The sequence below is a fragment of the Podarcis raffonei genome, chromosome 5 (assembly GCF_027172205.1).
Source record: "Podarcis raffonei isolate rPodRaf1 chromosome 5, rPodRaf1.pri, whole genome shotgun sequence".
In the NCBI taxonomy this organism is placed as follows: domain Eukaryota; kingdom Metazoa; phylum Chordata; class Lepidosauria; order Squamata; family Lacertidae; genus Podarcis; species Podarcis raffonei.
The window spans coordinates 81,882,047-81,894,553 of NC_070606.1; the positions used below are offsets into that span (position 1 = coordinate 81,882,047).

Below are 12,507 nucleotides of genomic sequence, written 5' to 3' on the forward strand. Positions count from 1 at the left end.
TTCTCGCCACAGCAATACCTATTTATCTACTTGCACTGGCATGCTTTCGAACTGCTATGTTGACAGGAGCTGGGACAGAGCAACGGGAGCTCACTCTGTTGTGGAGATTCAAACCACCAACCTTCTGATCGGCAAGCCCAAGAGGCCCAGTGGTTTAGACCACAGCACCAACCCTGTCCCTACTGATCTACCAAGTACTGTTGCATGAGCGATAATTGCAAGGGTTAAGGCATTGGTGGGAAACTTCTGGACCTCTCATTAGGCTCATTAGGCCTGCACAATTTCCCACAAACCACCGTTACTTGCCCCACACCTTTATGGTGTGCTTCTAGTGCCACTCAGCTGATTTTGAAGTTTGTAAGGTGTCTATCTCCTGATGTCATTATGGTGGCAGCTGATTGGCAGGTGGGTGGTTCCGCCCATCTGTCAAAGTTGGCCCGCAAAAGTGAAAGGTACAGAAATCTGGCCCAGCAACCTTGGGTTTCAGGACCCAACCTTGGTTAATTTTTGTACAGTTTCACAAAGCACATCAATTGCATAAGAAGAGGTATGGTTGTTTTCAGCTTGAAGAATGTGGTGCTGGAAGAACCAGCAGCATCAGAAACATCAAGAAAGGAAGTCCAAGCAAAGGTAAATGCTAAACTGCCCACTATGCTGTTTTTGGCAGCATTTGAGGGCAGCCTGGCCTTAAGATCTCCAGCAACACTTTCCTCATCAGCCCCTGCGTCTTCTCCAAAGGAGACCCATTTCAGAGTAAGCATGTTCTCTTTTAAATGGATCTATGTACTTGGAGACTTTACAAATGTCATGGTGAAATAGATTTTAATGGATAACCTCTCTTTTACAGCCACCAGCTCGCTATGGATGTGGAGAATAATATTGAGAAATATCACATTAATTTACAGCCCTTGGAATCCAAAGTGAAAGTGTAAGTGATATGAAGTCTACTCTTTTATGTTTGCTTTAGAAATGCAGCAACATTGCCAGAGCTCTAGGGAGATGCTTTATTTGGCTGATTGCCTTTGATTTTTAAGTGTCTTCATTCTTCTTCCTTACACGTAAGGTGAGGATTAATCTAACAGGAAAAGGTAACAAGAGCATATTTGATCCCTTTAAATCATATAAACTGAAAATTACTGTGGAGTGCAAATGCAGTACAAAAGCCACAGAGGAAGTTTTGCATGGTACATTTTGTTTGCTGGTTATGAATTCCGAGGGAAAATGGAAGAGAGTCAGCGTGTTACAAAAAAGAAGATAGGTATTGATGGTGGATCCCAAGTGTTTTGTGGCTGCTGAGAGGCTGATGTTACATTATCTGAAAGCTTCTCTATGGTGGTCAGATGCAAAAGAGGCCAGTGTAAATAAAAAGTTGCATAAGAATGTAGAGCAGGGGCCCTGAAGTGATTTTATTTTATTTTTATTTATTAAATTTGTATGCCGCCCTTCATCCATAGATCTCAGGGTGGTTCACAACATAAAATTACACAAAATACATAAGGAAAATAAGGGGGCGGGCCAGCAACCACAACACATTTAAAAGGGCATCAGATGTCAAACATCCAAAGAAGAATGCTTTCATCTCATGCCTAAATGTGTATAATGAAAGCGCCACAAATGGGGAGCCATTGCAGAAAATGTCCGTTCTCGTGTTGCCACTCTCCAGACCTCTTGAAGAGGAGGCAAATGAAGAAGGGCCTCAGAGAATGATTTCAGGGTCTGGGTAGGTCCTCAGCTGTTTAAGGCTTTATAGGTCAACACCAGCACTTTGAATTAGGATACAGAAGCAGCTCCCCAGGTGGGGTGGAGCCACTATGCAAACTTCTCATCTGTTGCCGCAAGCGATTGAGGTCAGTGTGGTGCAAACACACCAGTGGAGCCAATCTGGCACTCTTGCCAATGTGTTTCCAGCATGTTGACCTCCCTGCCATGCCACCCTTTCCTCTCCTCTTCCTGGTAAGCAGCAGTGATCCACCTATTGGGAAGCTAGCATAGAAACCCCACCCCACCTGGCAAGGCACTTCTGTGATGATGTGTATTTATAACCAGCTTTTCAGAGAAGCCAGTTATCACCTGAATGGCAAAATGAGCAGGCACACAGATCTACATTTCTAACTGCAGCTGTATATGTAAATTAGCATATGCAATTTTGATGCAAATCTGTGTCCTCCTTTGACCTCTTTTTGGGTGTTTTATAAGTTACTGGCTGACTATGCTCTCATCTGCCCCCGGAAGCCTTTTCTCCCAGTCCCCAGAATACACTCCCTCCCTTTCATTTTAGCAGTGGTAGGGAAGGTAAAAAGGTTTTCATCCCCTCCCTTCTCAGATGCTCCAGCACACTGATTAGCAATGTGCAGGGTGGCAGAATTGATTGTATCTGGGGATGCAACTCTCAAAAAAGCTGCTAAATCAGAAGCAGATAAGCCACAGGTTGAGCCATAACTCAGGGACAGAGCACAGGCTTTACATGTGCAGATTCAAGGTTCAGTCCTCAGCATCTTTAGGTAGAGCTGGGAAAGACACTTCTCAAAAACCCTGGTTAGCTTCTGCTAGTCAAGAGTAGACAATGCTGCTTGATGGGCCAATGGCTTGATTTGGGGCAAGGCAGTTTCCTTTGTTCCTTCGGAGAGCATTTAGCATCTTCCCCGCTCATGAACTTTTGCTCTAAAAAATAGGTCTTCATCTTCCCAGCTGGAAGGGAGAGAACAGATGGGTGCTTAAGCCAGGAGTGGGAAACATGTGACACTCCAGAAGTTACTGGACTCCAAATCCCAGCAGCACTGACCAGCAGGGCCAATGGTGAGGGATGATGGGAGCTGGAGTCCAGCAACATCAGTGTGTGTGTGTTGGGGGGTGTGTGAGTTTCCCCACTCTGGCTTAACTGGCCTCTGGCCTGTAGTCTGAGCCTCAATTTGACTCTGTAAGACTTGCCAAAGATTACTTTTCCTAGGTAACCTTTTCCATTACTAAACTGAATCCAACCTTCAGATCAAAAAGCTCAAGCTCAAGCAATTTAGCGAACGTTAAAATACTACTAGAATATTTATGGGACATGAAGATTTCAAATTAAAACCAAGTGTATGCCTTTTAGTGAAGCAGATTGTAGGTAGATGAAAGAATACGAAGAGTTTAAGTAGGGTTTGGATAGAAGCAAGTGGTGCGGATGTGAAAATTCTAGATCCCATTTTAGAAATGTAACTGCCTTTACTTTTCTTCTCTTTAACTGAGTGCCTTCTCCGTACTGAAAAAATCAGTTTATCGTTGATGCATATATAGTTGTGCACTGCAATACTTACGCATAAGAACCCCAGAAGATCAGACCAAAAACCCATCTGGTCCAGCATCTAGTCCTCACTGTGGTCCACCAGATGCCTGTGGGAAGCCTGCAAATAGACCTGGCTTTCCCAAACTTGGATCTCCAGCTGTTTTCGGATTACAGTTCCCATCCCTGCCCACTGGTCCTGCTAAGTTTGGGATGATGGGAGTTTAAATTTCCAGTTTAAATGGAAGGAGCTCACCCATCACTAAATGGAAGTAACACATGGTTTATTCTCTAAAGGTAGAAAACAGGTTATATTCCTTCCTTCCTATAATACTAGTACTAATAATTTATTTATATGCCGCCCATCTGACTGGGTTGCCCCAGACACTCTGGGTGGCTCCCAACAAAAAAATAGTGTTTGGTTTTGTGTTGTGTTTTTACTAAGAACTCGGGATGATGCAAAATATATTGGCCTTTGTGGAGTAAAGAGCTTAGGTGCTTAGCCTGTATATGCCAAAGAGGAGGAGGAGGAGGATTAAAAAGAGTTCCGAAGTATATAGAAAATAAAATAAAGAATTGACACAAGAAATTGTAGATTTGACCAGAATCTCAAGGAGTTGTTGTCTGGGATTTTGTTTGTGTATGAATCACTTCCCTCAAAACAACCCAAAGCAATTTAACAATATAAGCATCAATAATATAAACAGACATAGAAACAATTTCAAACCCAATACAGGTGCCAAATGGGATTTATACAGACATTCTTCTAATGAGCAAATTTTATCTGAGTTAACTATTCTAATTTGAAAGCTAATTTATTTGATATTACACTGCCACCTGGTGTCAAACACATAGTTGTAACCGAGCACCTTCTCAATACCCCCCCCTTTTTTTAAAGACTGTATTGGAAACCTGTTTTAAGATTGTGCATATCAAAATGTAGCAAATGCATATATTTTCCATGGTCTGTGTTGCATATTCCTCTGGTTCCAGAGTAGCTGTGTTGCCAGTTTATTTCAGCAAAAACAACAAAGAGTCTTGTGGTTCTGTAAAGACTAACGTATTTATTATGGGATACACTTTCATTGACTACATTCTATTCATCAGATGTCTGAAGTGTTATCCCAAGTTATGGTTGTGTATTCACATGTTGGGGGGGGCTGTGAGCACTGAGGTCAGAGGGAAATAAAATATATAACGCCTAGATGGCGATAATTGCATTATTAACAGGGGCCATTCACAAAATCATTGTTGCTGATAACAGACACCTTGGCATTGGTGAGCTAATTAACACATTAATGCATCTGTGCTTATGTCTATGTATTAAATAAGATTGTATTGGGGGTTCCCCCCTTAATCTAAAACAAATCAAGTTGCTTTGTACTCTTTTTAGAAAAGCAGTGTGTGTGTGTGTGTGTGTGTGTGTGTGTGTGTAGGTAAGTGGGTAGGATTGGGTAACCAGATAGCAAAATATGGAATGGACTTGTGTGTCACAGTCCAGGTTACAGGCAGTCGGAGTCCTGGCTTGGTACGTCGGGACCAGGATAGAGGTCGGGAAGCAGGAATCAGCAGTCCAGGGTCAGCAGTCCAGGGGTCAGGAAGCCAAGAGTCAGGAAACCAAGAGTCAGGAAACCAAGAGTCAGGAAGCCAAGGGTCCAAGAGTCAGGATACCAGGAGTCAGGAAGCCAAAGGACAGCTAGGTGGGTAGTGTGTTGCTGTGGCAAAGAGCCAGAGGGAAATACTGGTCTTATATACAACCAGGTGCTACGAGTCTTCACCTGTGTGGCCGTACCTTGCCCTTCCAGGCCAAACTCAGGAAGGCCCAAGTCCTGCGAGGCCCTACCAGTCACAGGGCCCGGGTCCTGCACGCACTCCTGACATTGTGCACCTCTAATAGCTGTGCAGAAGAGGAAATATCGGCAGGTGTAACTTATTGCAAAAGCTACAGTTGCTGAAATTTCCTTTTCTGCACCGCTTTGAAAGGGGCACAAACCCTGTCCTCATTTCTGCCTGGGTACCCTTGTGTGGGCACAAGTGGGGCTGGAGTGGAGCAGCATTGCTTACCTGGCTTCCCAGTGCGAAGGTTGCTGCTGGTAACTGAGATGAGAGGGAGGGGAGGTTGGTGCAGGTGCAGGATCAGAAGCGCTGCTTTGGTTCTGCTACTGTGGCTGCACCATGCTAACCCTCTTGACCCTCTGACCTCATGTTGGGAAACCAGGTGAGCCATTCTACTCCCTACCACCAACCACCACTGGCTAAATGTAAAGCTTAAGAAGGATGGGGGGTGGGGTTGGTTGGTGGAGAGAAGCGAATAAGTCAGAGGTGTCTAAATTCAAGTTCCTGCTCTTCCTAATTTGCTTTCCCCCACCCTTCAATGTGCCAAATTCTGTCTGTTAGATTTCGTGTAGAAATTGACAAGTTGATCAGTGGTGCGTGGTCAGTGGACTAAGGGATCAAGGCTAGTCCCCTAAATGTTCCTGGCAAATTAGAGTATTAAAGTATTACAGCCTAGTGCCTCCTTCCCAAAGCCTGGGAAGCTTCTGCCTGGCTTAGGGAGGGAGGTGCAATGCTCACGCACATAACATTGGTGCCCCCCCTCAAATCATCCTTGAAAGTTGGTGCCTCTGGCCCTAACTGCTCCCCTATGAAGAATTCCCCCCCACGCCACTGAAGTTGATACTTTACATTATTGTTTTAAAACTTCATAAACTAGACAAGCAACACAATCCTATACAGTGGTACCTCGGGTTACAGACGCTTCAGGTTACAGACTCTGCTAACCCAGAAATAGTACCTCGGGTTAAGAACTTTGCTTTAGGATGAGAACAGAAATTGTGCGGTGGCGGGAGGCCCCATTAGCTAAAGTGGTACCTCAGGTTTCAGCTTAAGAACGGACCTCCAGAATGAATTAAGTTCTTAACCCGAGGTACCACTGTATAAATCTTTTTTTAAGTAAGCCCCATTGAGTTCAGTGAGACTTACTGCAGGTAACTGTGCACAGCTCTTCCCTTGAAAAGAAACAAGCAGGCTGTGGTTGGGGCTGGGTTTGTACCCTATGTTTTTGGAAAAGCATACATTTGAAAGTCCAATTTCAAAAGAGAGATTTGAAAAGATTTTCATTTAAATTCCAACACTGTGCAAAATTTCACTCTGGCTCTGCGAGATTACCTTCTATCAGGCCCCCATTGGAGGGAAATATTTCAGTAGTGCTCGCATATATAAGAGGTTTCTCTATTCACCCATGTTTCAAATTACATACAGCATTCAGAGAGCATGGCGTGAATATCTACAGCGTCAAGATTTACAGAGCCAGGAGCATCTGGAGAAGCGCAGTCCATCACCTCCTTCCTTGTCATCTGACAAGATGAGCAGCTCAATCAGTATGAACACCTTTTCAGATGGCAGCACCCCTGTAAGTAAAGTTTCCCCCTTCAAATGTTGTTTTGCTAATATATATATATATTTGCTAATATCACTGCTCAGAAATACTGTCAAGAATCTCTTTGTGTTTCCAGGCCATTTCTCATTGTATGTTAGCTCTCAGATGACTCTGGTAGCTCTTTGCTCTGCCTGAGGATTTTGCAAAGTCTAGCATCACGTTTGAGCTTTGAACTAGTTGCAGAAGCATGAGAACAGGGAATGTGGATATGCTTGGTGTGTTCCTGTTGTTTGTTTATTGTGCTTACCTCTGTTTCAGTCTGGAAAATAACTGTTAGATTTGCATTTATTTATGCCGTGACTATCCAGACTCTGGTGAGATAGATCTCTTTAAGCTTTGGGTTCCCATTGCAGCGCATGCAAAGGCAGCTTTGTTTCTCCTCAGTGACTTTCTGCTGTGATCAAATTATCTGGGAGGGAAAAAACCCTTCCACTATTTACAAAAGAATGGAGGGATATTTCTTGGGAATGAACTGAAGGTCAAATGCAAAACCTCTATTGGAAGCAGCTGCTTGTGAACATGGGACCATAGTGGCAATACGAACTAATACTAACTTATATTATTTGGAAACCATATGCCCAGATGGTAATGTGGGAACCAGCTTTAAACAATGTTACTTAGACTATTCTGTCTAAGGGTAAAACTACATGTAATGTATGCATCTATACTCCTCAGCTGCACCCACATCCCCAGGAACTTTTCAAAACTAAGCCTCATAGCCATGTAAATGGACCAATCTTTAGGAGAGTGTGGCTCAAAAGCGAAGGCATTAACCTTACTTGCCCACGGTGTTCCTGATAGTGACATCTCAGTCCCCTGAATCTGGGAAGGTTATGTGATTACAGTTCACAGGCTTGTTTTACTGCATGTCCTCTCACTTAGCTGAGTTGGTAGAGTATGAAACTCTTAATCTCAGGTTCATGGGTTGAAGCCCCACGTTGGGCAAAAGATTCCTGCATTGCCAGTGGCGTAGCGTGGGTTGTCAGCACCCAGGGCAAGGCAAGTAATTTGCACCCCCTAACCCATGGATTTGCGCCCCCTAACCCTAACCCCCAGATGTTGCGCCCGGTGCGGCCGGGCCCCCCTGCACCCCCCACGCTACGCCACTGTGCATTGCAGGGGGTTGGACTAGTTGACCCTTGTGGTCCCCTATGTTTCTGTGGCTCTCCTGTGTCTCTATGTAGAGGTGAATGTTTTACTTACAGCAAGGATATTCGAGGTATAGCTGAAAAGATAGCAGTTTTATTTATGTACGTATTTCATTTCCTGCATTTTATACTGCCTTTCTATCACAGCTTTTGGGGGGTTTCTCCATTTAAAATAATGGCTAGTAAGCTGGCCAGGGGCCCTCCAAATGCTTTTAGACTCCAACTCCCACCATCCCCAGCCAGCATGGCTATTCCTCAGGGAATTTGAGTGCAACAACAAGAGCTTGCTTGGTGCAGTGATTTAGTGTCGGACTAGGACCCGGCAGACCAGGGCTCAAATCCCTACTCAGCCATAAAGTTCCCTGGGTGATGTTAGGCCAGTCACAGTCTCTCAGCCTAGGCTATGCCACAGGGTTGCTACGAGGATAAAATGGGAAGGAGAAGTACACCACCTTGAGCTACTTGGAGGCAAGTACAAATAATACAAATATATGAAAGGCCACAGGTTGACTTCCCTTGGTTCTAAGGTTGAAAGATACAATCTGAAAAGGAAGAGGAAAATCAGTACATTTGGGGACCAGTTGTTTCATAAAGGTACTGTAGGGCAGGTCAGATGTCTCACTTGTCCCTCTGTTGCAGCTGGGTGGCAATGTGATACCCTATCCCAGTTTCAGATCATAGTATCTCTCACACCAAGACAAAAATGCATCTCTTGCCTTAGATTCATTGAACTATGGAGTTCAATGGAGTTGAACTGGATTCAATGAACTATGGAATGCAATGTTTGGAGGAACCATCTTGGATTTTTGGCAGTTTCCACTGGGAATCTACTGACTCTTTCAGAGTTCCTTACACCATAGGGGACACAGGGGTCTGCCTTATACTGTGTCAGGCCACTGGTCCACCTACCTCAGTATTGTGTACACTGACTGGCAGCAACTTCTACAGGGTTCCCAGCAAGGTTCTCTCTCAACCTCACTTAGAGATGCCGGGGATTGAACCTGGGACCCTTCTGCATGCAAAGCAGATAATCTACCACCAAACTATGGCCCATAGGAAGGAGCAGGAAGTCATCGTGGCTGTGCATGTATTGAAGTTGGGGGAAAGGAAGGGAGCCTAGATAAGTTGACCTCTTCCTGGTACAGAAGATAGATAGATAGATGATATAGATAGATAGATGTGGAACAGAAGTCATAGCGAGTGTTTGGGAAAGGGCCTGGAAGGGGGATTTCAGCAGAGATGAGCGTGGCAGGATACTTGCAAGGCTAGAGTGGCTTGCAAGTGGGACTGCTGTCTATGGTGCTGAAAGGATAACCAATAGTTTGCAGTTTGCTGCGGTGGCTACCTCAAATAGAAAGGAACAGGTCATTTAGCCGGTGCAGTTTAAGGGTTTTGCCAGAGGGAACATCTCAGCTGACTGTTCCATGCCAGTCTTCAGGGGATGAGTTATAATGTTTCCTTCCACATTGCATCAAATGTTATGCCATGCTCTTCTTTTATAAAATTAGGGCCTGTTTAACCATAACTATCACTATCTTCTTCTATTTATTTCCTCCTGCAATAATTATTATTATTATTATTATTATTATTATTATTGTTGTTGTTGTTGTTGTTGTTGTTATTTTTAAAAAGATCACAATTTTGTACTCTGTAAAATCTATTTAAGCCTCTTTCTGCTTAAATAAAATTGGGGTGCTTTAAATGCATTGGTATATATTAGACTGTGCTATTTTTTTAAAAGCCACAAGAGGTCTCTCTTCTACCACTCAGGAACAGCTTGGCTTTGACTGTAGTAAGAATCAGTTAACACTGGCAATGACAAAGGGCTCAACTCACAGCTATTAACACCAACTGGAATTTTACCAATGCCTTCAGAGGGTGATTTTTTTAATTTCAAATTTTTAATTTCAAATGTATATGTTACACATGTGCTTCTAAAATTCTTGCATGTTGAAATTTCATGATAGCTTTTTGTGATATTAGGGCCCCTGGATATTACCTTCCTAGCTACCTCTAGGTAGACTATGGTGAAAAGATTTGTACACTCCCCCGCCCCCGGTTATCTCTCTTGCTCCACTTTCTACTTGCCCATTCATTCTCACTATTTTTGATGTTCAGATCTGAGTGCCAATGCTTAGGAAGCCAAAACAACAATGCAACAGGGAGATATCAGGAGGCTGGGGTGGGAGGGAATCTCAGTGTCTCCAGTAGTACAACAAACAAACAAACAAACAAACAAACCCAAAACACTAGGGGGGGAAATGTTTAGTGGGGAAGAAACCCTCAAAACGCCCACATGAAGACTGAGCATACTCATAGGTCATGAAACTATCTGTTGGCAGTGACGAATTTGGGCTCTCAAATTTCATTACCACCCAGTACGATGCTGAAATTTGGCACCCCCTGCCTCTCTCACTCCTTTCTGCAGCATTGTTGTGGTGCACCCTGCAGCATGGCTTCCAGTGCAACCACACCAGTCGTGCCACCCCAAAACCGCCTCTGCTGTTGAGGGATGGAGTCTCACAGAAGAAGGCATGGCTGGCTGACTGGAACAGTGAACAGGAGCACTTCGAACTACAACCTTTTATGCAGGCCCCACTTACATTCCATATCCACACCTGCCTCTGTGGCATCTGTGGGGTAGCTTATTCTGATGGCTCAAGTCTATGCAGTGAACTTCCAGACTATGGGAGAAGAGAGTGCTGGGTTGTCTGCCTAGCATCTCTCAGCCAGGGATGGGGAACCTGTGTCCCTCCAGATGTTGCTGGACTCCAGCATCAATCATCATCCCTGAACATGGGTAGTGCTAGAATCCAACAACAGCTGGAAGTTCCCCTATATCTGCTTCAGACAGTGGAATGGTCTCCCCCAGAGGGTGGCGGACTCTCTTTCATTGGAGGCTTTTAAGAAGAGGTTGGATGGCTATCTGTCAGGGATGCTTTAGTTAAGATTCCTGCATTGCAGGGAACTAGATGACTGCCGGGGTCCCTTCCAACTCTACAATTGTATGATCCTATGATTCATAGAATCATAAAATCACAGAATTGTAGAGTTGGGATCGTCCAGTTGCTTACTTCCATGTGGTCTCAGTCACCTGCTGAGAAAAATAACTCCAAAGGTACTAGGAGAATCATGACAACCGTGTTGATCAGCTTCTTCCTTAATCCCTTGAAATCAGTGGCTCCAAGTCATAATTCAGTGGGCTGACTTGTGTGCTAGTCAGCCATATCACAGCTTTCATTTGGGTGGTTTTTATAAGAGTTTTTAAAGGCTATTAGGGTTTCATGAGCTGGGGAGAGCTACTAAAATTGAATTTCCCCCTAGCCAATATGATGTGGCCGACATGCAATCAGTCATTTGATCACTGGTGCGTTATCTAGAGTGATAGGGATGTTCCCTCTGGTGATGTGTTGCTTGTACATCTTCCAAAAAAATAAAATAGAAATAAAGGAGCAGCAGTGATTTAGTATCTGTTTCTTAGCCTCCAAACAGCAATAGGGTTAGATCAGGTTTTCTGTAAAGCTGCTTGCCTTCAGACAATCTGCTGCTTCTCTCTCCCCCCCCCCTCTCTCTCCTAAGCTCTTCCACCTGATAAATCAGCAATAGTGTCCCACTGTGCAGACATATATAAAACATTTTTGGAGGCACTGCCTATGCTCAGACAAAACTGATGCAATCTTTGCTATAGAAGGTGATGCCTCAGACTTGGGAATTCATGTCATCTTTGAAAAGCTAGAAATGCTCTCCCCATGCAGACAACTGCTCGTGTCACCCAGTTCTTTCAAGACAAAGAGAGTCACCTGTTAACGGGTAAGAGACAAATCATACGGTAAGCCAAGCATCAGGTACAGAGAGGCTTGTCATCACCTGCTTCACGCATTATGAAAATAGGTATACATTGTGTTTGGCAAGTACTAACAGGCATTCTTTAGAAGATGTGAGAATCATCTTTCAGATTGCAGGGATTTTCAGCATCCCTCAAAACTCGAGGGACAGAGCTTACCCCCATATCTCCTTATCTGGCCATGCAATTCTTAAAAAGACAGAGATTGCTGCATGACAGATATAAATGCACTGTACAGACCCCAGCTGCTACTTTCTCTGTGGTTTGAATCAGTACCTAATGTATGCGTGCTTAGAAGCATTTAGTTACTTTCAGAAATGCAACTTGCAATCGGGGCCAGTTCCCCCTCAAGTAAGCTGATCAGACAGTGGCCCTCACTTCCTTTTCCTTCTCTCCTACTAAGTGGTGGGTGCAAGGTACCCAGAGATACCTAATGGGGTGCAGAGACAAGCACATCTGGATAACTATTCCCCAGTCTCTCCACACGCCCCTTGCTTCTGGTCTCAAACCTGTTCACACTCCACTAGTTGAGGTTCTGAGGTCACTATTAAAGGGACTGATACTAAAGAACATACAAAAAATAGATGAGCTGAGGGGAGACGTGGGGTTGCGCAATGAAGCCAGAACTGTGTGGGAGAAGATACTTGCCTATTTGACCTCCTTACATATATGTAATGTGTTCACGTCAGTGGAGGGTCCAGTACTAGAGGCGGCTGATGTCCATTTGGACTGGTGCGGCAGAAGACAGGGAGCCCAAGCAATAGGTGGAGCCAGAGTCACTAACACACAGAGCCAACTAATTCCCCTCCTCTTTGCT

The 12,507-nt window shown here is 44.3% G+C and overlaps 1 protein-coding gene across 2 annotated transcripts in view; it reads left to right on the forward strand.

Moving 5' to 3' along the window:
* SCHIP1 (schwannomin interacting protein 1) overlaps positions 1-12,507 on the forward strand; it is a 394,604-nt gene that overhangs the window by 78,856 nt on the left and 303,241 nt on the right. For both annotated transcript variants that reach the window (XM_053390390.1, XM_053390392.1), the window contains exons 3-4: positions 848-928; positions 6,521-6,671. In XM_053390390.1, the coding sequence (XP_053246365.1) occupies positions 848-928; positions 6,521-6,671 (232 nt within the window). The remainder of the gene's footprint in view (positions 1-847; positions 929-6,520; positions 6,672-12,507) is intronic.